The 25,564-nt window shown below is 44.7% G+C and overlaps 1 protein-coding gene across 1 annotated transcript; it reads left to right on the plus strand.

Moving 5' to 3' along the window:
- The first annotated feature begins 615 nt into the window (after positions 1–615).
- Positions 616–25,554, plus strand: LOC130188576 (excitatory amino acid transporter 3-like). The gene is made up of 14 exons (XM_056406969.1): positions 616–628; positions 853–993; positions 1,167–1,253; positions 2,049–2,160; positions 2,267–2,309; positions 2,405–2,467; positions 2,567–2,682; positions 3,092–3,199; positions 3,369–3,491; positions 4,177–4,371; positions 4,561–4,695; positions 4,788–4,893; positions 5,545–5,598; positions 25,417–25,554. Exons 1-14 carry the CDS (start codon positions 616–618, stop codon positions 25,552–25,554), a joined length of 1,434 nt encoding a protein of 477 aa, XP_056262944.1.
- The last annotated feature ends 10 nt before the right edge of the window (positions 25,555–25,564 follow it).

A 25,564-nucleotide genomic window follows, 5' to 3' on the forward strand; every position in this document is an offset into this window, starting at 1 on the left:
AAAATACGAAATATACAGAGGAAACTAAATATACAAAGGGAAAAGAAAGTAAAGTGCTGAGTAAAGTGTGCGGCGCCTAGCAACCAATTATTTTTGTATAACCAGTATTGTTAACTAGCCTCAGGTTTGTATGCAATCCACGTTAATTATTGTACGGTCTCCAATTTATTAGACGGCCACTTCCCAAATAAATATATAAATAGATAGTTTGAGGCAAATTATTTTATTTATTTGGTAGTTATTTTATATGCTCGCGGGCTAAGCTAAGCTAGCCTGCACTTGGTCCGTAGCAACAGTCTCTTGGTCATAGCAACGCTGGACTACAAGATTTGACCAATCAGAATAGAGCACTCAACAAAGCTCTGATACCATTTATAATTTCATTAAAAACATTCAACTTTTAAAAAGTATTATTCCCTTGAGCACCATCAACATGTATTAAAAATACAAACTAACTATTATTGTGTTAAACACAGGAAACGCTGGTCTTTGCGTCCACATTGTGTTCTTCATGGAGGCAGCCAGGCTACAGCTGATCTGAAGCTCAGGCTTACTTATTGCTCCGATGATCATTGTGCAGCGGGATGTAACTTAGCTTTAATAGCAGCTCTGAAGATGTCTGTCCTGGGTGATTTATAATGTATGTTTAAGTGAAAATAGTCTTGAGTCTTGTTGATGAAAGTGCTTCAAAATTGTGTCCTTTGTTCCATGTTTTTGTGTCAACAATGGAGAAAAAAACTGTATAGCATTGTGTTACCGCCCCCTTCCTTCTTTTCCCATTCCTTGTCTCACGCATTTCAAACCATTTGCTTATTGTAATTATATTGTGTTGTTTTTGTTTTTTTCACACAGGGACCGCGTTAGGCTTCTGCATGAAGACGTTCCGCCCGTACTCAGACGAGAGCCAATACTACCTCCGCCTGCCAGGAGAGCTGCTGATGGGGTCGCTTCAGACTGTCTCTCTGCCTCTTATGGTGACGAGTGTCATTTTAGGTAAACCCGAGGTTCACTTCTCCCTCCCGTATCTAGTATCCATCTTCTACATAGGGAATACAGAAGGAGGGTACCATTTCAACCCTGCTTTCTGGCAATGCTTTTCATTGACATCACAGGCACCCTTGTATATGATTATTTTATTATCTTTTATTTTATTTTTTTCAATGTAGGAATAATAAACCTGAGAGCGCCCATGAAGATCGCTCTGCGTGCGGCCTTCATCTTTGTCCTCACCACAGTTGTCGCTGTGCTGATAGGTAAGAGAAATGTTACTCTATTACGGTTTTGGTTCTACTTTTCGGTTTTTTGGTGCACATTTCTGCCTACGATCACACAGCTAATGAACTTATGTAACGTGAAGCAACTTTTTATTGCTTGAAGACCCTTTCCTGTTTTATTTAAGTGTTTATATGTCATCAACCTTCGCAGTCATTTTCACATTTTGTGTTTTTTTATGATGTATGTTTTATGAATTATCCTTGAAGAGCAACACTTTAGTTTTGGTTACAAACAGCCAGGCCCGGGGTGGGTAATCGGGAGAATCGGGAGAGTTCCCGGTGGGCCGCTTCACTTCTGGGCCGGTCGAGAATTTTATTTGTTGACACTTCGATAGGTTGATCGCGTCGCTGCAGAGCTCCGACGCGGTCTGCGCATCGACGGAGCAAAAAAATAGTCACTTGCACCCCCCGTCAACAACTCTTCTCGGCTCGATGCCGGCGCGCGCAAGTATTTGCATTGCATTATCCAATTTCCACTACCATAAAAAAAGTGGGCTGGTCTTGAGCCTGAAATTCCCGGGCTGAAAAGTGGCCCCACTCCAACCCTGCAAACAGCCATGGCCCAGGTCTAACACCTAAAAAGAAAGAACTTGTTCACTACGGTGGTTGTGTGTTTAGAAATCCCTTCAAATCGAGACCTCGTTAGACCAATGAAGTCGTGACCTAATTTTAAAAATGACTATTTAAACTATCGTTTCATGAAGTCACGAACCATGTCGACCAGCGGCAGCACGCGTGCCGCTTCTGACGCTCACCTCTAACACGTGCTTGCAGGGTTGATGCTGGTCCTGGTGATCAAGCCTGGGGCGGCTTACACCGAGGACGAAGACGATCAGCAGGTGGAGGTAGAGTTCGCCTTCATGGACTCCTTGATTGATCTCGTGAGGTGAGAAGGAAGTGCCATGACATCGGAGTTCAAGCTGCATTCAGTGTGCGATTTGTCAACATTTGTAAGCTGCCTAATCTGTTTCACTCTTCTTTATTCTTAAAAGGAACGTGCTCCCAAGTAACGTGATGCGGGCTTCCTTCAAAACGGTATCTTTTTAATTTCTATGACCATGTCGTCTCTTTTTCCATATGAGGGAGACGACGCCATATTTACGTGAACACACTCTCCTTCCTTTTCTCAGTACAAGACTACGAGGCTGCGGTTCGCAAATCACTCGTTGAACTCTAACTCTAGCCTGAAGACGGTACATCTTTTCCTCCTCGCTATCAAGAGTCTGTTTTGGAAGTGTCGTGGTCGTTGCCCTCAGACCCCTCTGAATGTTGACCCCCCCGTCTTGTTTCAGAATGACTCTGTTGTGCAACTGGAGGGTCACTATGTGGACGGCACCAACACGCTGGGCCTGATCGTGTCTGCCCTTTTGACTGGAGTGACCCTGAAGAGCATGGGGAAAGTGGCCAGGTCATCGTGGACCACATGACGATCGTCCAAGCGCTGTGCAAAGAAGTGGTCAAATTGATCATGTGGTGAAGTGAAACGGCTTATTCCATACCACGCTGGAATATTCCACCTATTTACAGAACTTGAGTAAAGATCCCGCAGCGTAGTGTTTATGCTCCTCTTTGACTTTTAAAAACAGGATCTTTTCTTCTGGCAGGGTTTTCTATTAGAACAGAAAGTATAAAATAAAAATCAAATACAAATAACCAGTTAGTGTTTCAGATAATTGTTGCATTTCGTACAATATTTATTCCCAATCATATTTGTTTTTCCCCCTTTTCCTTTTCTTTTGGAGTAATATTGCATTATCAGACTACTGTCCCAAGTTATTGAGGTTCCCTCTGCTTTTCTTTTTGTGTGTTTTCTCCAGGTTCTGGCCATTTGGATTGATATCCATGATTGCCAGTAATATCTTTGCGGTGTATGACCTGGAAACCATGCATAAACTCAGAGAGTTTGTGTTGGTGGTTATTGTCGGGTACGCTCTCCTTTCCTCACGTGCACCAACATACGAACAACGTGCTTGTTCTTTTGGTTTGTCAAGCACACGCACGCCATTGTTTTCACCGTCAGACTAAAACACACCAAATGGGCCTGAAGCCTTCTGCTAATTTCCTGTCATCATTGTGTCTTGAACTGTGTTTCAGACTCCTCATCCACGGGTGCGTCGCTCTCCCGGCCTTGTACTGCCTACTGGTGAGACAGAACCTGTGGCATTGCATCAAGGGCATTTTCCCTGCCTTATTGACTGCTCTGATGATCTCCTCCAGGTACGAGGATATTTGAGGCTGTGCTTCTCGTCTGTGTCTGTATGTTCATCCGCCAGATACTCTCTTTTTTAAAAAAGATTTATTTTTATTAACAAACATTTTTTTACAGGATATTTGTAGTGAAATAGCCAGCATTTACAGTTTGTTATACTGAAAGTATTATTTTACAAAAAGAAAATACACAAATGTATAGCCTTATAGAAACACCACACAAGGATGATGGTAAAACAAGACAAAACAAAAATATTACACAAACTTTTCCCCAGCCCACCCCTCCCCTTGTATGGCTCTCAGTTTCCTTTCATTAACATATCTACATGCACCCATCCGTACACATTTATATCCACATAAACCAACACAGTATTCACAACATACACATCATTGTGGACCCCCCAAAACAAAACCAAAAGAAAGAACCTGCAGCGGGCTTAACTTGACGCGGTCCAGGAAGGCTCACACCACCACGATCAGCCAAGTCCAGAGATGGCAGAATGTCTCTGAAGGGGCCCCAGATGTTTCCAAAGGCGGCCTGCTTCCCTCTCACATTACACAAGATCTTTTTAGGTGTCCGCCAGATACTTTAAAAACAAATATTGTCAAGCAACTAACACCAAAGGGATTTCACGTGTGCGATTGCTCTCGTGTGCCTCGTGCGTGACGAGAAAGCGTGCGCTGTGTCTCAAAGCTCGGCCACGGTGCCCGTCACTCTGCGATGCTGCGTGGAGAGAAACGACGTGGACCGGCGAATCGCCCGCTTCACGCTGCCCATCGCGACCACCGTCAACATGGACGGGTCGGCCCTTTACGAGGTGGTCGCCGTCGTCTTCCTCGCCCAGCTCAGCGGCATCGAACTGGGCTTGAGCAGGGTCATTGAAATCAGGTGAGTCGCGGTTAAATCTCTCTCTTCGGTCCTCGAGTGAAAACGATGTTAAAAAACCATCCGTCGTTGCGTTGGTCAGGAAGACGTAACACGGCATGTTTAGGACACGAGAAGAACCGTTCTGCATGACTGTGTCTTCATCAACCGACTCGAGTCGCTCAGTGAGCAGCCGGTGTGTTTCGTCTGCAGCGTGTTGGCGGGCATCTCCAGCCTCAGCGCAGCAGGGATCCCGGCGACGGGAGCCGTGACCACCCTCTTCGTTCTGGAGGTGGCGGGCTTACCCACGGGGAACGCCTCCATCTTGTTCGCCGTGGAATGGATCCTGTAAGTTCCACTGCTTTCCTCGAATCGTCATCAACAGCGTCACGCAGATGTATTCTCTGCTTTCATAGCACACGACGGTTTCCCTCTTTCAGAGACTGCCTCAACACGGTCGTTAATGTCTGGTCGGACTGCATCTGCGTGGAAATTGTCAACGCCCTGTCCCAAAGGGAACTGGAGGATATAGAGCAAGAAGAGCAGGTGGCGAGAGCAGGTGACCTTCTCGCCACGTATATTTGGAGAGAGCGTGTGTGTGTGTGTGTGTGTGTGTGTGTGTGTGTGTGTAGAGGGCTTTTAAAAGTAGATACAATATGATGGATCATCGAGGTCTGGGTCGTGGAATTCCTGCTACCGACTACGCCACTGCCCTGTTGAGACTCCGCCCACTCCTCCTCTCTACCGCCATCTGCCTGATGGATCGTGGAGGTCTCCATCGTGGAATATGCCGACTACCAACTCTTCATCCACTCTGTCACATCCATTGAATGTGTTTAACTCTCATGATTCCTTCTGGTCACATGACATCTATTGTTCTGTCCATCCTGGAGAGGGATCCTCCTCTGTTCTCTCCTCAAGGGTTCTGACCTTTTCCCCCCTGAAGGGTGGTTTGGGAGTTGTTCCTGATCCGATGTGAGGTCAAAGGTCAGGGATGTCTATGTGTGCAGATTGTAAAGCACTCCGAGACACATTTGTAATTTGTGAAATTGGGCTCTACAAATAAAGTGAATTGAATTGAATGAAACCAGGCCCGTTGGACATCAGACATGGAACATGTGGAGACTCTCCAACATGTGCTCTGGCTCTTCCACTTTGTCACGCCATTGATGGCTGCGTTGTGTTTTGTCATCTCAGACGCCGAGTGATGACGTCGAGGGACGCGTCACGCCGGGGTCAGCAGGTCAGCAGGTCAGCAGGTCCATTTCACCCCCTGAGGCTGATGAGTTGTGTTCCATCACATATTGTAACAGTTTAGCTCCACGCCTTCCTTTTTGTATTTGTTGTTTTCATCCTGTCACTATCATGTCATTCCAGATCCTGCTTCCCAACTCCCTCCACCTCCACCTGCCACCTCCGCTTTCACCTGCCGCCGCCGCCTCCACCTGCCACCTCCGCTTTCACCTGCCACCACCGCCTCCACCGCCTCCACCTTCCACCTCCGCTTTCACCTGCCACCGCCGCCTCCACCTGCCGCCTCCACCTGCCACCTCCGCCTTCACCTGCCACCGCCGCCTCCACCTGCCACCGCCGCCTCCACCTGCCACCTCCGCCTTCACCTGCCACCTCCGCCTTCACCTGCCACCGCCGCCTCCACCTGCCGCCTCCACCTGCCACCACCGCCTCCACCTTCCACCACCTGCCTCCACCTCCGCCCACCTGCCGCCTCCACCTGCCACCTCCGCCTTCACCTGCCACCTCCGCCTCCACCTGCCACCTCCGCCTCCACCTGCCACCTCCGCCTCCACCTGCCACCGCCGCCTCCACCTGCCACCGCCGCCTCCACCTGCCACCTCCGCCTTCACCTGCCACCGCCGCCTCCACCTGCCACCTCCGCCTCCACCTGCCACCGCCGCCTCCACCTGCCACCTCCGCCTTCACCTGCCACCGCCGCCTCCACCTGCCGCCTCCACCTGCCACCGCCGCCTCCACCTGCCACCGCCGCCCACCTGCCACCGCCGCCTCCACCTGCCGCCTCCACCTGCCACCGCCGCCTCCACCTGCCACCGCCGCCTCCACCTGCCACCTCCGCCTCCACCTGCCACCGCCTCCACCTGCCACCGCCGCCTCCACCTGCCGCCTCCACCTGCCACCTCCACCTGCCACCGCCGCCTCCACCTGCCACCGCCGCCTCCACCTGCCACCGCCGCCTCCACCTGCCACCGCCGCCTCCACCTGCCGCCTCCACCTGCCGCCTCCACCTGCCACCGCCGCCTTCACCTGCCACCTCCGCCTATTTAGTTTTTTAGTATTTAGTTTTTTTTAATTTAGTCTCTCTCTCCCTCCCTCCCTCACTATCTACACACTATTGTCTACACACTATCTACACACTATTGTCTACACACTATCTACACACTATTATCTACACATTATATACACATTATCTACACATTATATGCACATTATCTACATATTATTTACATAATATACATATTATCTTTATATTATCTTAACATTATCTACACATTATTATCTACACATTATCTACACATTATATACACATTATCTACATAATATACATATTATCTATATATTATCTTAACATTATCTACACATTATTATCTACACATCATTTACACATTATATACACTTTATCTTCATATTATTTACATAATATATACATATTATCGATATATTATCTTAACATTATCTACACATTATTATCTATACAATATTATCTATGCGTTATCTACACATTATCTACATAATTCCAGGCTACAGCCCTCCAAATTAAATCAAAGAAATAATAAAAGATCAAATAATTAATTAATTTAGTCTGAGCCTCTGGTCATTGGTTGTTTTGTAATAATTAAAACTGCATTCATTAGTTGGAATGCTTCAGCAGTCCAACTCTTGTTCTTGTCTTCTTTATTAAACTTCTTTATATTATTATTCTATTTCTTCCGTACCTTTTTTGTCCCTTTCCATCTCCTTCATATATTCAGCTATTTAAACAATTCTAATATAAAAAAATTCAGCTTCTTCAGGATTAGATTGGAATGACCTTTCAATTTCAAATGTTTCAAATGTTTGTACATTTAAATACTTTGATGTTATTTTTAATTCATCAGATCCTATGGAGAAAATCTTCAACTGTAAAAAGCTTACAGTATCTTCATATCTCTGTCAGTATATGTGACCAAATGACCAGTTTGTGTAAGATCTCTCCTGTTCTCAAAATGCCGCCTGTGTGCCATAACATGTAGCATACTAAAGTAATGGAAATGGGAATTTTACTTGATCTATAATAGATTTTTTTCCTTCTTATTACATGAAGCAGTTTTTGACTGTCATATATAACTGCCATAACATGTTATATCACGACTCTTATATAACAGGGAACTCCCGGAACTTGAAGCGGATGAATTGCCATTTTTCCTATATAATTATATGACAATTACGACCATTATGCCTCTGAAAGTGCCATGAATTAATTATGACTATTAAAAAGACTGACAGATGGCTACTCACTGACACCAAACCCCCATGTTTGGGAAGTTCTCAGTGGAAACTCGCAAAAACAAATAAATAAAACACAAAATCCTTTTTATAAGCACGAACGACCTGGGATAACTTCTTCTTGAAATGTGATACAAGCTCATTACGTGGTGCTCCGCATTGACCCGCCACTCCTTACTCTATGCGGGTCAGTTACATGCAGGGTTGCCAGGTCTGTGTGACACAACCAGCCCAATGGCCAATCAAAACCAGCCCAAAAACCAGCCCAATATCAGAACTCAAAATACGCCCGTGCCAAACCATATACACTGCTTTTAAAGTCCAACAGCATTGCTATCATTGCCAAATGTATTGTAATATCTACAAAGTAACACCAAATGTTTAGTTTGCCAGCATTAAAATAAGTTTATGGTAGGATTTGGGGATAAATAAATTATTTCATTTAAAATATGGCTTTTTATTTAAAGATATTCATGTAATTTGCATGCAAAATAGGTCTAGAACCAGCAGACAAAAAAAGCAACCCGCGGCAACACTTCAAAAGTAGCCCAATTCCTCCCTTCCTGTGTCTCTCCCCTCCTGTCTGTCTCTCCCTTCCTGTCTGTCTCTCCCTTCCTGTCTGTCTCTCCCCTCATGTCTGTCTCTCCCTTCCTGTCTGTCTCTCCCCTCATGTCTGTCTCTCCCTTCCTGTCTGTCTCTCCCTTTCCTGTCTGTCTCTCTCCCCTCCTGTCTGTCTCTCCCCTCCAGTCTGTCTCTCCCTTCCTGTCTGTCTCTCCCCTCCTGTCTGTATCTCCCTTCCTGTCTGTCTCTCCCCCTCCTGTCTGTCTCTCCCTCCTGTCTGTCTCTCCCCCTCCTGTCTGTCTCTCCCTTTCCTGTCTGTCTCTCCCCTCCTGTCTGTCTCTCCCTTCCTGTCTGTCTCTCCCCTCCTGTCTGTCTCTCCCTTTCCTGTCTGTCTCTCCCCTCCTGTCTGTCTCTCCCTCCTGTCTGTCTCTCCCTTCCTGTCTGTCTCTCCCTTCCTGTCTGTCTCTCCCTTTCCTGTCTGTCTCTCCCTCCTGTCTGTCTCTCCCCCTCCTGTCTGTCTCTCCCTCCTGTCTGTCTCTCCCCTTCCTGTCTGTCTCTCCCCTCCTGTCTGTCTCTCCCTCCTGTCTGTCTCTCCCTCCTGTCTGTCTCTCCTCCTGTCTGTCTCTCCCTCCTGTCTGTCTCTCCCTCCTGTCTGTCTCTCCCTCCTGTCTGTCTCTCCTCCTGTCTGTCTCTCCTCCTGTCTGTCTCTCCCTCCTGTCTGTCTCTCCCTCCTGTCTGTCTCTGTCTCTCCTCCTGTCTGTCTCTCCCTCCTGTCTGTCTCTCCTCCTGTCTGTCTCTCCTCCTGTCTGTCTCCTCCCGTCTGTCTCTCCCTCCTGTCTGTCTCTCCTCCTGTCTGTCTCTCCTTCCTGTCTGTCTCTCCCTCCTGTCTGTCTCTCCTCCTGTCTGTCTCTCCTCCTGTCTGTCTCTCCTCCTGTCTGTCTCTCCTCCTGTCTGTCTCTCCTCCTGTCTGTCTCTCCCTCCTGTCTGTCTCTCCTCCTGTCTGTCTCTCCTCCTGTCTGTCTCTCCTCCTGTCTGTCTCTCCTCCTGTCTGTCTCCCTCCTGTCTGTCTCTCCTCCTGTCTGTCTCTCCCTCCTGTCTGTCTCTCCTCCTGTCTGTCTCTCCCCTCCTGTCTGTCTCTCCTCCTGTCTGTCTCTCCTCCTGTCTGTCTCTCCTTCCTGTCTGTCTCTCCTCCTGTCTGTCTCTCCTCCTGTCTGTCTCTCCCTTCCTGTCTGTCTCTCCCTCCTGTCTGTCTCTCCCTCCTGTCTGTCTCTCCCTCCTGTCTGTCTCTCCCTCCTGTCTGTCTCTCCTTCCTGTCTGTCTCTCCCTCCTGTCTGTCTCTCCCTCCTGTCTGTCTCTCCCTCCTGTCTGTCTCTCCCTCCTGTCTGTCTCTCCCTCCTGTCTGTCTCTCCCTCCTGTCTGTCTCTCCTCCTGTCTGTCTCTCCCTCCTGTCTGTCTCTCCCTCCTGTCTGTCTCTCCCTCCTGTCTGTCTCTCCCTCCTGTCTGTCTCTCCCTCCTGTCTGTCTCTCCCTCCTGTCTGTCTCTCCCTCCTGTCTGTCTCTCCCTCCTGTCTGTCTCTCCCCTCCCTGTCTGTCTCTCCCCTTCCTGTCTGTCTCTCCCTCCTGTCTGTCTCTCCCTTCCTGTCTGTCTCTCCCCCTCCTGTCTGTCTCTCCCCCTCCTGTCTGTCTCTCCCTCCTGTCTGTCTCTCCCCTCCTGTCTGTCTCTCCCCTTCCTGTCTGTATCTCCCTCCTGTCTGTCTCTCCCCCTCCTGTCTGTCTCTCCTCCTGTCTGTCTCTCCCTCCTGTCTGTCTCTCCCTCCTGTCTGTCTCTCCCTCCTGTCTGTCTCTCCCTTCCTGTCTGTCTCTCCCTCCTGTCTGTCTCTCCCTCCTGTCTGTCTCTCCCTCCTGTCTGTCTCTCCCTCCTGTCTGTCTCTCCCTCCTGTCTGTCTCTCCCTCCTATCTGTCTCTCCCCTCCTGTCTGTCTCTCCCCTCCTGTCTGTATCTCCCTCCCTGTCTGTCTCTCCCCTTCCTGTCTGTCTCTCCCCTCCTGTCTGTCTCTCCCTCCCTGTCTGTCTCTCCCTTCCTGTCTGTCTCTCCCCTCCTGTCTGTCTCTCCCTTCCTGTCTGTCTCTCCCTCCTGTCTGTCTCTCCCCTCCTGTCTGTCTCTCCCTCCCTGTCTGTCTCTCCCTTCCTGTCTGTCTCTCCCCTCCTGTCTGTCTCTCCCTCCTGTCTGTCTCTCCCCTCCTGTCTGTCTCTCCCTCCTGTCTGTCTCTCCCCTCCTGTCTGTCTCTCCCTTCCTGTCTGTCTCTCCCCTTCCTGTCTGTCTCTCCCCTCCTGTCTGTCTCTCCCCTCCTGTCTGTCTCTCCCCTCCTGTCTGTCTCTCCCTTCCTGTCTGTCTGTCTCTCCCCCTCCTGTCTGTCTCTCCCCCTCCTGTCTGTCTCTCCCCTTCCATAACTCTGATCCTAAAGACGTCTACATTAGGAGATGCTCAACGCTTGTGTGAACGTTTACATGTCCTTAAATATTTTTTAGGTTTAGAAATGAGAGTTTAATCGCAGTTCAGAAAATGTTCCTGTTTCCTTAAAAAAAGTTAAAATGTCGTCAGGTTTTCAATGGAGATGACTGAGGAGAAAGCCGGACTTCTCCCCTCGTTAAGGCTTCTCTAGAAAAATCTGGGAAACTGTTGGATTCCACAGTTACATGTCTACGACAAGCACAAGATTCCCTACTACTTTATCAACAAATAATGTCTAAAGAGTAAGAATTGTGGCCATAGTGACGATATACAAATCTTTTTTTCGCAAGATTCTGAAGCAGCACTACACTCTAGCGACGACGTCACAGCTCTAAGGTCCCACACACACACCCATTGAAAACTCCAGGAGGAGCGGAAAAACACATAAAACTAAAATGGTAACAATTAAATAACTATACGAGATATGAAAAGAAGTTGAATTATAAAGTTATAGACAACACTTCCCTCAACATTTTAAAGGTAGAATTGTTTATTTAGCTGAATGTATGCCGATATTGTAAGCTTTTAAATTTGAACAAGTTGAAGCGGATTTGAAGATTTCCCCCATTGGATCCCATTCATTATTTATTCCATAAAAAAATTAATAATTTGAAAATTTGAAAAGATAAAAAATATTTGAAAATATACCGTAATAGCTGAAGGCTATCTGAACATAGTAAACATTAAATAGCTGAATTTGCTGAAAATATGAAGATACTGTAAGCTTTTTAAAGTTGAATATTTTCTCCATAGGAACTGATGAATTAAAAATAACATAAAAGTATTTAAATATACGAAAATTTGAAACATGTGAAACATGAAAAGTATTTCCCCTCTATTCCCGAAGAAGCTGAATTTTTTAATATTTGAATGGTTCAAATAGCTGAATATATGAAGGAGAAGAAGAGGGACAAAAAAGGTACGGAAGAAATAGAATAAAAAAGAGAAGTTTAAATAAAGATGACAAGAACAAGAGTTGGACTGCTGAAGCATTCCAACTAATGAACAATAAAATATATCCTACAGGGAAAATTATGTAGGCTTGTTTGTTCCATGTTAATTAGGAAATAAAACTATCAAGAACAGCAAGAAAGCCGGAGCAAATGCTAGATGAAAAGACTGAAGTGCACACTGTTCAGTTGGAGGCCATAAGACACACCGTTGTGTGTGTGTGTTTGTGTGTGTGTGTGTGTGAGAGGAGAACACATGAAGTGATAGTAAATTATAGATGTGACATGCTGGCCTACTGCTGCGTACAGGTTTGTACAAACGTTTAACAGAGTGAATCTTTCTTTTTGGTTTAAACGGTAGAGAGGAGACATTTCAAGAAAGAGTTGAAATATAGTCTCCACGTTCCCACATGCCTTCATTCAATGTGAAACTGTCATTGCACTTGGCAGTCTCTTCTAACATCAGCATTGCTGCATGTATCCATAGCATTACATCTGTGTGTGTGGGGGATTGGTTGAGAAATGCTGGCATATTTTAATCACCTCCTTTCCATAGCATCATACACACACATCATCATACAGCGCAGAGCATTATGCAGAGGGACGTGAATATGGTTTTGCAGATGTTTGTGAGCCAGTGACTGTGATATTGCATTTCCTGGCTGTGACTTCCTTTCTGTTCTCTCTGAAAACTCGTTTCAGTATTGGAAAAGAAAACTATTGTGTGTGTTTTTGTGCCAGACTAGGTGTGCGTGTGTGTGTGTGTGTGTGTCTACAAACGAGTGAAAGGCAGTCAATCCTTGATGACCCTGCAGTTTCAGCCAATTTGCTGTGAACACAATGACAAGTGTCTCCATGTGGATATGAAGTAATTAGCAAAGAGGATATAGAGGGGGGTTGGAGGTGGTGGTGTCAGTGGGCCCCACTCACCTTAAACCCCTAAAATCGTGTCTGGGGGCCAACCCCGCCCCCCCCCCCCCCTCAGTCAGAGGAGCTGGATCTGCACGCCTGACCCGTCGGTCACCCACCACCAAGCTGCCCGCCACACACAACCACATCGTCACACCGAGGCTCAAGGCCAGTAAAATGACACGTCGGGCTAGTAAATGTAGCATTCCACTGGCCTGATTGGACAAGTGGTAGTAAAGAATTACAGATATAGTTTATTTGCGGAGCTGATGATGGAAGTAATTGAAGATTAGCCTTCTTAAAGATATTGTAATGTTGTTTTACAACTGTACAACACTTTGATCAGCTATTGTTGTTTTTAAATGTGCTACATAAATAAAACCAAAACCTTGGAACTTAAGCCGTTTTGCCTATTGGTGATTTATGTTGAGAGTTGCAGGAGTTTAGCTAAAACAGGATGATTAACTTCCTTGTTTGTTGTTACTTGATAATGGCTGATACATTGAATTATTTGTAAGCGGGTCTGACCTACTTTCTCAACGAGGCCACATCAGAACCAGAGTGCATTTGTCAGTTATGAAGAAATTAAAACCTTTGAGCTTTGTTTCTCTCATTTCGGCCGGTGGCTGTGGAGGCTTTTAAACCACACAAAGACATCCACACATCTGGATCTCTCATGAACTGCACGGTAGTTTACCAGAAGTTCGACCTTCACTCCAAGCAGTGACCCTGGCATGCCGTTATGGCAATAAGCAGACGGATGTTGACATCCAATAGCCGGTAGTTACTCATGGTTGAAAAGCCGAACAAAACAAAAACAAAATGAACCAAGGGCAAACTTGTACTCAAGATGCAATGAAATGCTTTTTCAATACATTGAGAAGTGCCCAAGCTCAAACAGAGAGCCGAGACCGCAAGTCCACAAAGCTGAGCTAAAGATACACACAACGCAATTGGATTTGTTTGGACTAATTTGCCTACCTCATGGCCCTTGTTGATGGATTATTGCTGAACTGGAAATTGTATATGGCTCCAGAAAAGCAGCCAATGCACCGAAGCAACTACTCGTCCCCCTTATGTGGACCCAAAGAAAGCTGAGTAAGGTCTGCAAAGGCCAGAAAAGTGAGAACATGAAACAAACGAGTAACCCTGTTTTACTTCTTGTGAGGACAATCAAGCAGGAATAATAATAATAATGCATTTAATTCATACAGCGTTTTTCGTTTTAATCAAAGATACTTTAACAACATTTTAAAAAATCATCTTAAAAGCTATACAATAAAAACAATAATAACATACACGATCACACATTACAAGCAGTTCTGAAGAAGTCGGTTTTGATTTGTGATTTGAAAATGTAAAGGTCAGTGCAGTCCCGGATGAGTTTGGGCAAAGAGTTCCAGAGGGAGGGGGAAGGGGGGGCTCTGGAGAGGCTCTGCCACCCCACGTCCGCTGCGTGGTCCGATGTGGGATGGACAGGAGGTTGGCATCAGTGGAGCGGAGCGAGTCCTCCATGGTGCCTTGCTCACTAACATAAGGAGCTGGCCAGATGTCGGTTGCCCCTAAGGGTGCTCCAGTTGTTGAGGGATTGGCACCTTGTTGCCCTGAAGGTATAAACCTTTCCATTTGACATCCTGCAGAGGCCACACACTTCAATACGGCGCTCCTGTGTTCTGTTCTGCAACGCCGCCTTCGGTGGCACCGCACACCGGGGACGTGTGAAGCAGAACCACAGGGAATAGCCTAGATCTTTTTGAGACAACCCACTCGGGAGTATAAGTCTAAAATGAGAAGTGGAGCTTGTGTATCGTTTTAAATGCCAGGCTTCTCCTCACTCGGCGCGCCTCCTTGTGCAAGCCGGTAGTCGTAGCTCAGTCAGCTGACATTTAACGCCGGAGCCATTATTTCCTCTGCTGCTGCTTTAGTATCGGCCCGCTTGTTACCGGCATGCATACGAACCGACAGATGTGACAGCTGGCCAGTCATATGCGACGAGCCTTTTAGATCTTTACACATTCATTATTCTTTCCCTTGCGACCAATATTGACATTTTAGGTCTTAACACTCAGACCTTACAAACTGCCAGCCTCCAGTTGGCATTATGTCTCTTGGCAACCCGCAAGCAGCCCGAGAAAGGTGCTTGATAAGTGCTCACAGCTAAATTCACTCCCGTCCGACGTGTGCGGGAAAGAATCATTGTGTGATGGTAACTGATGAGGAGCCGTGTCAAAGGCGCCTTCCATTTTTATTTTCTTAACCCTTGTGTTGCCTTAGGGTCAATTTGACCCGAATCAATATTACACCCTCCCCCCGCTTTAGGATTAATTTGACCCCATTCAATGTTTAATGTCGGTGTTCTTTCGGTAGTCAACAAACAAACATAAAGTGCCTCACACTTAAACTTGGAAAACAATATTAATTCTAATAATTTTCTGGAGGTTTTAATTGCTGGTGTCAAATTGAACCCAAAGGGTAAAATATGTTAGTAAATATAAAGGTAACAGGAGGGTGAAACATTGAATCGGGTCAAAATGACCCTAAGGCGACAGGAGGGTTAAATATTTAATCGGGTCAAAATGACCTTAAGGCGACAGGAGGGAAGTTTTTGTGGGAGTTTTTGTCTAATTTCCAGTGATGGTCTGAGGTTGGAAGGCATCATTTTCATTTCTTTTCATTGTCTTTTTATAGTGGTGTTGAGAAGCCCTTGGAGACTCACTGTGATTATGCAAATAAAATGGACTTATAACTGGAAGTGGAATTTGAATTATTTTGAACACTGTATCTATAATTATCTAATCTCGGTTGCAATTTTCACACAGCTCCAATAATCTTGCTAATAAGCGTGTGAGTGTGTGTTTAAAAAAAAAAAAAGTAATTTCAATGCTTTCTTCATGTATTTCGTCGAATGAGCTGCTCCATCTCTGCAGGTGACGTGTGTATTCATCATGTTATTGCCACTGTATCTTCATTTCATGTCTTTCTTGCTTACTTGGTTGCTTTCTTCTTTGTTCTTGTTTAGTCACAGTTTTTCTCTCTCATGACACTGCAGACTGCCTCTGTTGGCTGTCAGTCGTGCAGTGAATCGTGGTCACTCAAGGACACTATGTGGGCCGTCTCTGCTTATTCAATGTCCTACTTGGATGCAAATGAGTTTGCTCAGTGTGCCTTGTCTGATTGTTTGCTTTTATGCAGATCAAGTTTAAATGCCGTGAGCCAAACTGTTGGTTCATCAGTAAAACTTCACACATTTGTAGCTCCAAGGGATGCATAATATACAACTTTACAAATAACTGGATATAATTCCCATAGTTATTATTATTTAATTGCAAGCCATCATATCCTTAGTCTCCACTTATTATAATTTAACTGTAATGTTATGATGTAGCATTTTGCTTTTATTACTTTTTGCTCCAGCACCTTTATCCCATAAAGCCTTAATGTGAGAACACAGTGAAGCACATTGGAAACAGGGAAATCTCCTCCTATTGGCCACATTACATTTATTTTATACACATGCCAGCTATGTATTGCCATATATAACAGATGTAAATGTAATATTGGTCACGATATGTTGTAGAAATCATTGCGTGACCCCTCGACATGGTTGCTTTAATTCAGTTGGACATACTAAAGGACCAACACAATGTAGATGTCATGGCACTGGACAGCGCAACGCTTGTTTATTGCGCAGCAGGAATTTCTTCCACTTTTTTTCTTATCTTCCATGTCTCCTAATGCTTATCCTTTGCACACTCCCGTTCTTCTCTTACCCTGCCACACCTATCTGTTAATAGCATCTCTGAAACTGCAGATATCGTAATGCCCACACCTGGATGTAGAGAACTGTGCATCTTCACATTCTTTAAATTGTCCTACAGTGCGGCTCTCTTGGAGTAAATATCGAGAACAGGAAAGTATTCTAAACTGCAAAGCTTTATGGGTATAATCAGATGGATGTTGGCGGCTTAACAGTCAACACTACATCGAAATATTGGCCTTTGGAAATTCTTTGAATGAAAACGACTTTTTACTCAGTTGCTCCAGTGACTTCTCCAAGACAAGTCCATCTTGCTTATCCCAAGTTGCAGGGACTGGAATCTGATTTGTTTTGACATCTGTCTCCCTTGTTTACTTCACTTTCTTTGTCTCCGTCTGTCAGAATGTTCCTGCTTCTTCTTTTTCTTACTCTTTTTGTCAATGGTCATATTATTCTGTGGACAAATACATCAGTGGAAGAAAGAAAGCACATTCACCCTCTCATTTGTCCTTGATCTGTTTTCCCTCAACTCTTCTTTTAGAACTTTGTCCTATTATCTTTATCCATTCATGATTAGATAAACGCTGGCTGGGTCCCTACTGTTGTGTTTCTCCCCCCCCACACACACTTTGTCTTTTCTCTATTTATCTTCCTCCGTCCATCACTGCCTGTTGTTGCCATCGTGTTGGCATCTGCCAGAGCAGAGAGAGTCTCTCTGGCGCGTTTGATTGGCCGTTCAGAGATCGGTATGTGCCTGCCTGACTCAAATGACTTCATTACAGAGTGATGATCTCAGAGGGGGTCGCCACCAAAGGAAGCCTGATGCATCTGATTTGTCATTGCCATTTATACAAAAGATGAAATGTGTTGAATAGTTAACTTGAGTAATTTCAAATGGCAGAATAGCCCAAGTTTTAGGGCTGGAAGTTTGGTATAGTGGCAAGAGTGGCTTTGGCCTGTGAGCAATTCTGTTGGTCAGGCTCCCAGATTCACAACGGAGATCTGAAATGTCACTGTGTGTGTATGTGTGTGTGTGTGTGTGTGTAGGTGTGTGTGTGTGTGTGGTTGAGGTAGTCTAGCAGCTTTATCTGCGTGGCATTTCCGTCTTTCAGAGCCGACTCCGGCACCAGGCACCATCTGATGACCCTTCTAAAGGCTCACCATGGCAAAGAATATTGAGGGGAACACTTGTAACCTTAACATGAATCAGGATTCAGAGGATGACATCCAGGGTTCTGTCACCTTTACTAACATCGGCAGTTATTTGGAGGGCGTTATCTTAATAGTGTTGTGGGAGTTTGGGTTTGAGTCCTCCGTGCTGACTTTCTCTCCGAGCCCCCGTCCGCAGTCCGAATGCTGGCTGATTAATACGGATGATATCACACAGAAACAGTTGTCTGGCATCAGCTTGTGGCTGCAGTCGTTTCCACTTCAGTACCGCGAGGATGGAGTTTGGCATTTAGGTGCCAGCAGCCAAACAGAGACGTACGGCTGCAAGCACTCAACGCCCACCACTATCTCAACTCGAGTCCTTAAGGGAGTGAATATTGAAAATGTCACCTGGAAATTAGATGTACAAATTTAATGTTGAGATTTTTTGCATTTTTCACCTCCTAAAGAGGAAGTAACACAAATCCACAACAGTAGTGTCATTAAAACCACATTAACATACTATAAAAATGAGATGTACTATTATTCAATTATTCATAATTAGCAAACAACTTTGAGGAGCAACAAGTTAATGTATTTTAATTATTTGAAATAGAGGTGAAATTGAATCGATATGGCTGAGAATATAATTCTATTTTTAAATGTTTCTTCTTTCTTCTTCTTTTTTAATTTGAATTGTTAAACTGACCAGCAATATTTTCCTCTGCCTAATGTTCCTGGCATTTTGTTTTTTGTAATATCCAGGCTGTGGTTTGACACTTTTCCGTTTGAGAGGACTCATTTACACCCTCACTGTATAATGCATGTGCTCTTTAATGTACAGATAACAATGTATAAAAGGTGAAGAGATCACTGTTAGTCTTAAGAGACGATCCGTATTTTATGAATTTAATGGAGAGCATTTAATATTCTCTCTGAATATAAATGAGTGTGTGTGCGTGTATATGTGGTAATTGGGAGGCAGAGTGACATCGGGCCACACAAAGGAGTAACCCTTGTCGTACCAAGTGCAACCGATGGATAGAACTGAACTTATTAGCGCAGCTACCTTTCCTCTCCCTTCCTTTCACTGAAAAGAGCAACGGCAACGCAGTAAGACAGAACGTGTGCACTTGTCTCCCCGTCTCCAAACCTGCTCTGCGGTCTGTGAGGCTCTCCTGGGTTTCTACAGTGTGAGTGAATATATGTGAATTCTGGAGTGAATGAGAAAAGACGAATGCGAATCGAAAACCCCCTCGTACTTGGAAAATGATGTGATAAATAATGAGAGGGATAGATTCACTAATGAAATTAAATATGAAACACCCGTGGCAGTGCATTACATTATTAGTTGGTACATTTATTTGTTTATGAATTACTGCCTCACATCAGTAGACCGCAAAAGAGAATAACATCCTGCCTTGTTGTTCTGAGTTTTTTAAGACTTTGCACTGTTGTTAATCTGAAATTCATCTAATTACATTTGACATTTTGCAGCGTTTCCACCATCAGTTTAGAATTTGCTCGACTCTTGAGGTTCTCGTATATGGTATATTTCTTTTATTTCTAATGGACACCACGGCCACTTTAAAACCACACATCGAAATATCTTGAATAAAGACACATAATAAAGATACATCTGTTGCTATGGTTGCCTTGATTAGGTTTAGGAACAACAAGAGACACATCATTAGTTAAGCTATTACCTCTTTAGGGTTAGGTGCCTTCTCCATCATTGCGACAATAAACACTGTTATGGTTAGGTAAGGATAATAATCAGGACTAAAAGAAACCAACCATAACTGTCAGTTAGAAATAAATAATAGAAAGTGGTCTCCAAGTCTTTTTGACCCATCCAGCCTCCGGAGGAATACTTTAAAAGGCAGCGGGCACTCGGACATTAACATAATGTTGTGTTGGTGCATTTGTTGAAGCAAGTGAAGCTGTCATTTTTCTTGGTAGGACCGTCTCAACAAAGGATGACCCGGGACCACTGCTTTGATGACCCTGGACAGCAGCTCCCTGCTTCAGTGGTTACTGCTGAATGGTCTCCGATAACAGAGAGAGATTAGATGTGACATCTGGTAAGAAGCAGGAATATTGTCCCCTCAGGTGGAAGATGGGCTGCTGTGTGGAAAAATGCCCCCCCCCCCCCCCCCTCGAAGCATGAAGCATTAGATTGCCCTTGATCCCCATATTTCAGCACAGTGATATGACAGTATGACAAGTTAAGTGAATAGTTGCTCTTAACGGGCTTTTCTTCAACCTGTGTGTGTGGATCCACTTTAAATTGGAGTACCTTATGTTCATTGGAGGACCAACACTAGGGACGCATCTAGAAAGATGTAGACTTTTCATTGATACTCGGTGTATTGATGGTGTCTTGAATAAAGAATACTACACCGGGCTGTCTATCACGCCGTCGCTATTTACGGATGCATTTACACAATTAGTTTTCAGGACTTGTTCTCTTTATCTTTTCTCCTCCAAAAACCAAAGAATTTAAATGGATATCCACACCCAAGTTTGCCCGCACCACTGGTCTTTGTCGCCTGTGTCTCTCCTCTCCACTCTGTTTGAGATGACAACTCACAAATTCAGTGACTTGTACTGCTGCCGGCTCAGTTCATCATTATAATTGCTGGAAAGAAGGGAGGAGAGGGTGAAGAGAAAAGGAGGTGAAGCCTCACTGTGTCTGAAACCTCTACTTTATTTACTCGTCCACTATTCTCTACGTATGAGAAGCTCAATAGTTTACTCTATTGTGATATTTCAGGCGCTAATCACGTTTCATTTTGTGTCACCATCTTTAGGAGCAGCAGCGAATCATTGACTTCTACATTTTGTGCTCCAGCAAGGGATATTTTTTTTTAATGGCTTTATAGTACATAAACGTTCGACATATAATTCAGGCTGTCAAATGAAATGGCTCAATGTAAGTGTACTACACTCTGTAGCAAATAGGGAGCAATTCTAGACGAAGCACTGTGGTGAGGGAAAGGGGAGCGTTAAGGCAAGATTAAATTGTGCCTCACCGGAAAAGCCTTTCTATGTATCGGGGAATGGAATGAAAGCAATTTTACCGAAGGTGACATTTCTGTGCTAAAGCAAGCTGACATGATTTGAAACCATAATTTAAAATGGAAACAACTGAAGGACGAGGTTGGCGTCCAACGCCTGAACTGATCTTAACCTTTAGATTGGAAATTCTAATCATGTCACGACTGAACATTATATTGATTTTTGCACAACGGTGTATTTCTGTGTGAAATGTCATCTCAACTATACATGGTGTTTTTAGCAAATCAGAAGAAAATCAGGTTGGAAGGAGAGTGCATTGAAGTTATTGATGTTTTATAAACTTATTACAATTAACTTATTACTATAAACTTATTCTACTCTATAGACAGAATGTTGTGAGTATATACTATATTTTCGTGTAAAGAACACTTTTTCCCTATAGTATATTCAGGAAAGGTCAAAGCTAAGTAAATGTGTTTTATGTTCAAAAAAGTTTTGTCATTCACAACCCGCAGCCAGGTTCATTTAATTTCTGTTTTTATGGATCAAATATCTCGTTTTGCTTTGGTTCATAAAAGCAGAAACCTGTTGGCCTATGAAGGCATTGACTGATTGCACACATGATGTCTAACACACTCTGTGATAAGACACGGATCAGAGGGGATTAGACAAGCGGAGGGATAAAGATAGAGGTAAAGACAGGCTTTGTTTTTGCCCCCTTATGAGCCAGGTCTCCTGCTAATTACCAAGCGCTCTGGTCCTTGCTAAATCTGTTTGAAATCCACTGGATGCAGATAATTGAGCTGGAAATGTGTTACATGTCAAAGTCACACTGAAGGACAATCACAAAAAAAGTCAAAACAGAGACGGGCCAATGGCGGCTGTGTCAGACAGGAATGTGTTTCCACGTCGCGGAAATAATTGCTTTTAGCCTTCAGTTTAAGACTAGATCCTTCACGCATCATCATTGCAAAGTAGAAAAATGGTTCATAGCCACAGGGGGGATGTGTCTGTCCATGCATCTCAAGTTCTCTCTCAGCTAAGCAGTCGCTTATGCTTGAAGTCTAAATCTGAAATTCATTTCAGCGCTTCATATGAATATTGATTTACTGGCTTGGATACATTGATCCCAGGCCGAGATGCCTCCCCTGAGAATGTTGGAGTAAAGTGAAAACAAGGTGAAGGGAGACTCCTTGGCTCCATTATTTGCATTTTAATTATAAATCGCATCATTGCGGTAACAAAACAGCTCCCTCTCTCTCCGTTCTCTCCTCCCTTTAGCTCCGAGCTCGGCTCGCTTCGTGAGAATGAACCTCCATGCGGAGCAGAAAATAAAACGGGCGGGCTAACGCTTCAGAGCACACCCAGTCGTCGTGTGGATGAAGGTGAAAGAAGCTTTTTCTCAGCGGGTGCATGCTTATTGTTCGGTAGATTCATAGTTCAGAGAAAGGAAGAGATGTCTTGTCAAAAAAAAACATTGACATTTTGATGGTCAGGTCGACTTTGCTGTGTGTGTGTGTGTGTGTCTGTCTGTGTGTGTGTGTTATTTTTAGAGGGCTAATTGATCACAGTGTTGTGTAAGGACACATCTCAAGAGTATAGACGAAAAGGCTCTCCATGTGGGACTTACAGCTTCAGTCTGGAGTTCCACAGAATAACATTATGTTTATACCCCGTAGACGAGCGGCCTCATCTAAAGGTTGTGTGTGGAATGACACCACTGCCAAGTAAGTACAGCAGCTGTGCCAGGTTTTTAGAGGATTGCATTCGTCATATGAGGCCTTTATCTCTCTTGCATAAAAAAAAACCAGAGAAAGTTTCAAGCTGAGTATGCAAAATATAAGAAGAAGAGTATGGAGATTGGTTTCCATGGTAAATGTGATGAGACGGAAAGTCTTTGCTGCAAAGGAATTTGTGTATGCAATTAGTACACTAGACCACGTATTGACTTATGCGGTTTGGGGAAGATCAGAATCAGAAGGGATGGAGAGTGAGAAGAAAGGATGTTGTCTTTTTCAACTCTTGAATAACCTCGAGCTGGGACATCTTCTAGCCTTAGAGGCCATTGATCGTATCAAAGGATGAGTGATGATGTGTGAGAGTTTTTTTTCTCATGTCACCAGGGTTTGACCATCCACTTCTCCCTGTTTGGCACACATGTTTGAAAAAGTAAACATGTATAGAGAATATAGTTTTCCCCTGTGTGTTAAATATATGATTATTTTCATACGTGTCTTCATCTGTTTTGAGAACTTCCGGCAGCCTTAGAAATGCTTTTCTCCAAAGATGACACCAGCATTCTGTTAATGCATTTTACCTCCCGAAGTGGTGGTATGTCTATCAGTAGTGCAGCTAGGGTATTAACAATACTAATTTTGGCTAAGCTTGCTTACTTTCTTGATGTGAAGCTTTATTAAATATCAGCCCATTTTCGTTATCTTAGCTGCGCAAATAAATTTGCGGGGAATGTGATCAAAAAGTGGGAGTGAAGCGAAACGAAAGACGCGTGGTGCAGACTGGAGTGACTGGAGATTAAGAGACGCAGAGGAAACGGGGGAGTTTAGTTGATGGTTTAACAAGGGAAGAAATAAGGAAGTGAAAAAAAAGAGAGCGAGAGAGAAAACCATCAGCGATATGGAGAGAGATGGTGATGTTGTTCCACTGGGGGTTGAGCCACAGTGGGAGGGCCTCTGTCTCTGGCAGCGCCTCTTAATCCATCACACCTCCTGCGGCCCCCGGATCCGACACACTCCAGCGTCTCCCCAGCCCGCCGCAGAGTTCACGCTCAGCCCTGTCACGCATGTGTGCCCCCTGTTCTCGGCGTTCTCTTATCCCCGTTTCCACCCTCTGAGTGAGTGTCAGGGCTTTCAGCCTCGGGCGAGAGGGACAGACATGTTTTCATACATGCTCCGCATCCAGCCACACACACACACACACACACACACACACACACACACACACACACACACTCTCACCTGCCGCAGCTTCTCATATCGTCCGGTCTCCCTCTCTGGTGTCTGCTGCGCCAACACTCCTGAGTGTTGGAATCACTTCCATCATATGGCGTGTGTGTGTGTGTTTATTTGCCAGCTGTGTATGATTTTTTTAGAAATGAGAGTCAGCTACTTCTCTTGATCAGTCTTGCTGATCCTCTGGATGCGTCTGCACACATTCCTTGTAAAGCTTTCTTTGTAACTTTTCGTGTTATCTAACCTTATAACGACCCGGCTTCATTAACCCACTGTCAGATTTCCCACCAGAGCTCGAGGAAAGAGGGTCGTTTTAGTGTTTTACATTTTTTATTTGAACAGGGTTGGCTCGAAGCTGTGAAGTGAGCTAGCACGTGGGCGTTGGATTCATGTTCAGAAATATGTTACACACACACGCTCAAAGCTGCAACACTCTGTCACTTGGCCTCAGCTTTTTTTTTGCACGAGTGCAGTCTTTGGAGTCGGTCCCTCTGAACTCTGCAGCCTGTCTCGGTACCTCACTGTTTGGCTCGCTGCCTGTTGTCGCACAAGGTGACCCCCCTCTAAGCGCTCCAGGATACCCGCTGTGCTCCTTTCTTTTTCTGCAGCAGCCAGAATCACACAGCTCCACCCCCTGTCCACCTGGGGGTGGTGTCCCCTGAGGGACAGAGGCGAGTGAGAAGTCCCCCTGTATTTGTGTCTTTTTCATTTCAAGTGAAACAGAATTTAGATGTTATTTGTGTGAGTGCCTGTGTGCGTGCGTGTCCACCCCCCCAAACCCCTCCCCATCCTTTTATTTTTTTATTTTTGAGAGTTTCAGCAATCGCTGTCATGAATTCCAGACGGCTTCCCATCTCTCTGTTCTGTCATTCTTCACTTCCCATTTCACAGCAGGTCTGGCCGTCTGAAGTCCCCGCCATATGGCCGCACTGAGGGATTTTAGGGATAAGCGTAACTGTTTCATATAAATCCATTGATAACTTATCATCGCCATTACCAGCTGCCAGTGGTGAAAAGTAGATGGGTACATTTATTACAGGACTTACGTTATTAAGGGTTATTTCCTGACTCTCACCAGGACATGGCTATTACAAGAAAGTCCTACTCTGCATACATGGATGGACGTGACAATGGACATGTATAACATGGAGACGATAACGGCATCTGTCAACTACGAATTGGAACAGTTTCTGACATATTGGGATTAATGGATTACATACATAACACCTCATAGATCTGATTTTATTTTCATAAATTAATGAATTTACAATAGAGAATAGATCACCCCCTAGTTTATACATTGTTTTGTCTCTCTTTTTCAATTATTTATCGTATGTTTTACACTTTCTTCTATAAATATGTATCAATAAAAAGAGCATCATTTAACAATCTGCACATGTAATGTCAACTTTCTGAAAGATCTGTAAATGTCGAATTAATGCCAATACTTTCAATAAAATAAAATAAATAAAAAATACATAATAATGATACCATCTTCAGATTAATAGTACAACATGTAGATAAGAAATACATAATGAGGTGTAATTATTGGTTAAGATAAAACTGAATGGATCCCAAGAGGAAATTCACAAGCTTCCCGGTAGAAGGTAAAACGAGGAACTTTAATTTAGTGTCGATAGCATCACAAACTTCTTATTTTACTGAGGCAAGGACTGACGGTCTGCTCAGTCCTCCTGGTTCTCCTGGGCCTCCCTTCATTCCAGTGGGCCCAGCAGCAGGACCAGGGTCTCACGCATCGTGTGTTGGGTTGGCTTCCAGCTGGAGGGGGAGACGCTGCTCCTGGGCAACGAGCTCTCCACCTCCTGCTGGAGCTTCCCAACGCAGCTGGAAAGCAGCGGTGAAGCTGGATGT

Source organism: Pseudoliparis swirei, chromosome 23, assembly GCF_029220125.1.
Source record: "Pseudoliparis swirei isolate HS2019 ecotype Mariana Trench chromosome 23, NWPU_hadal_v1, whole genome shotgun sequence".
Classification (NCBI taxonomy): domain Eukaryota; kingdom Metazoa; phylum Chordata; class Actinopteri; order Perciformes; family Liparidae; genus Pseudoliparis; species Pseudoliparis swirei.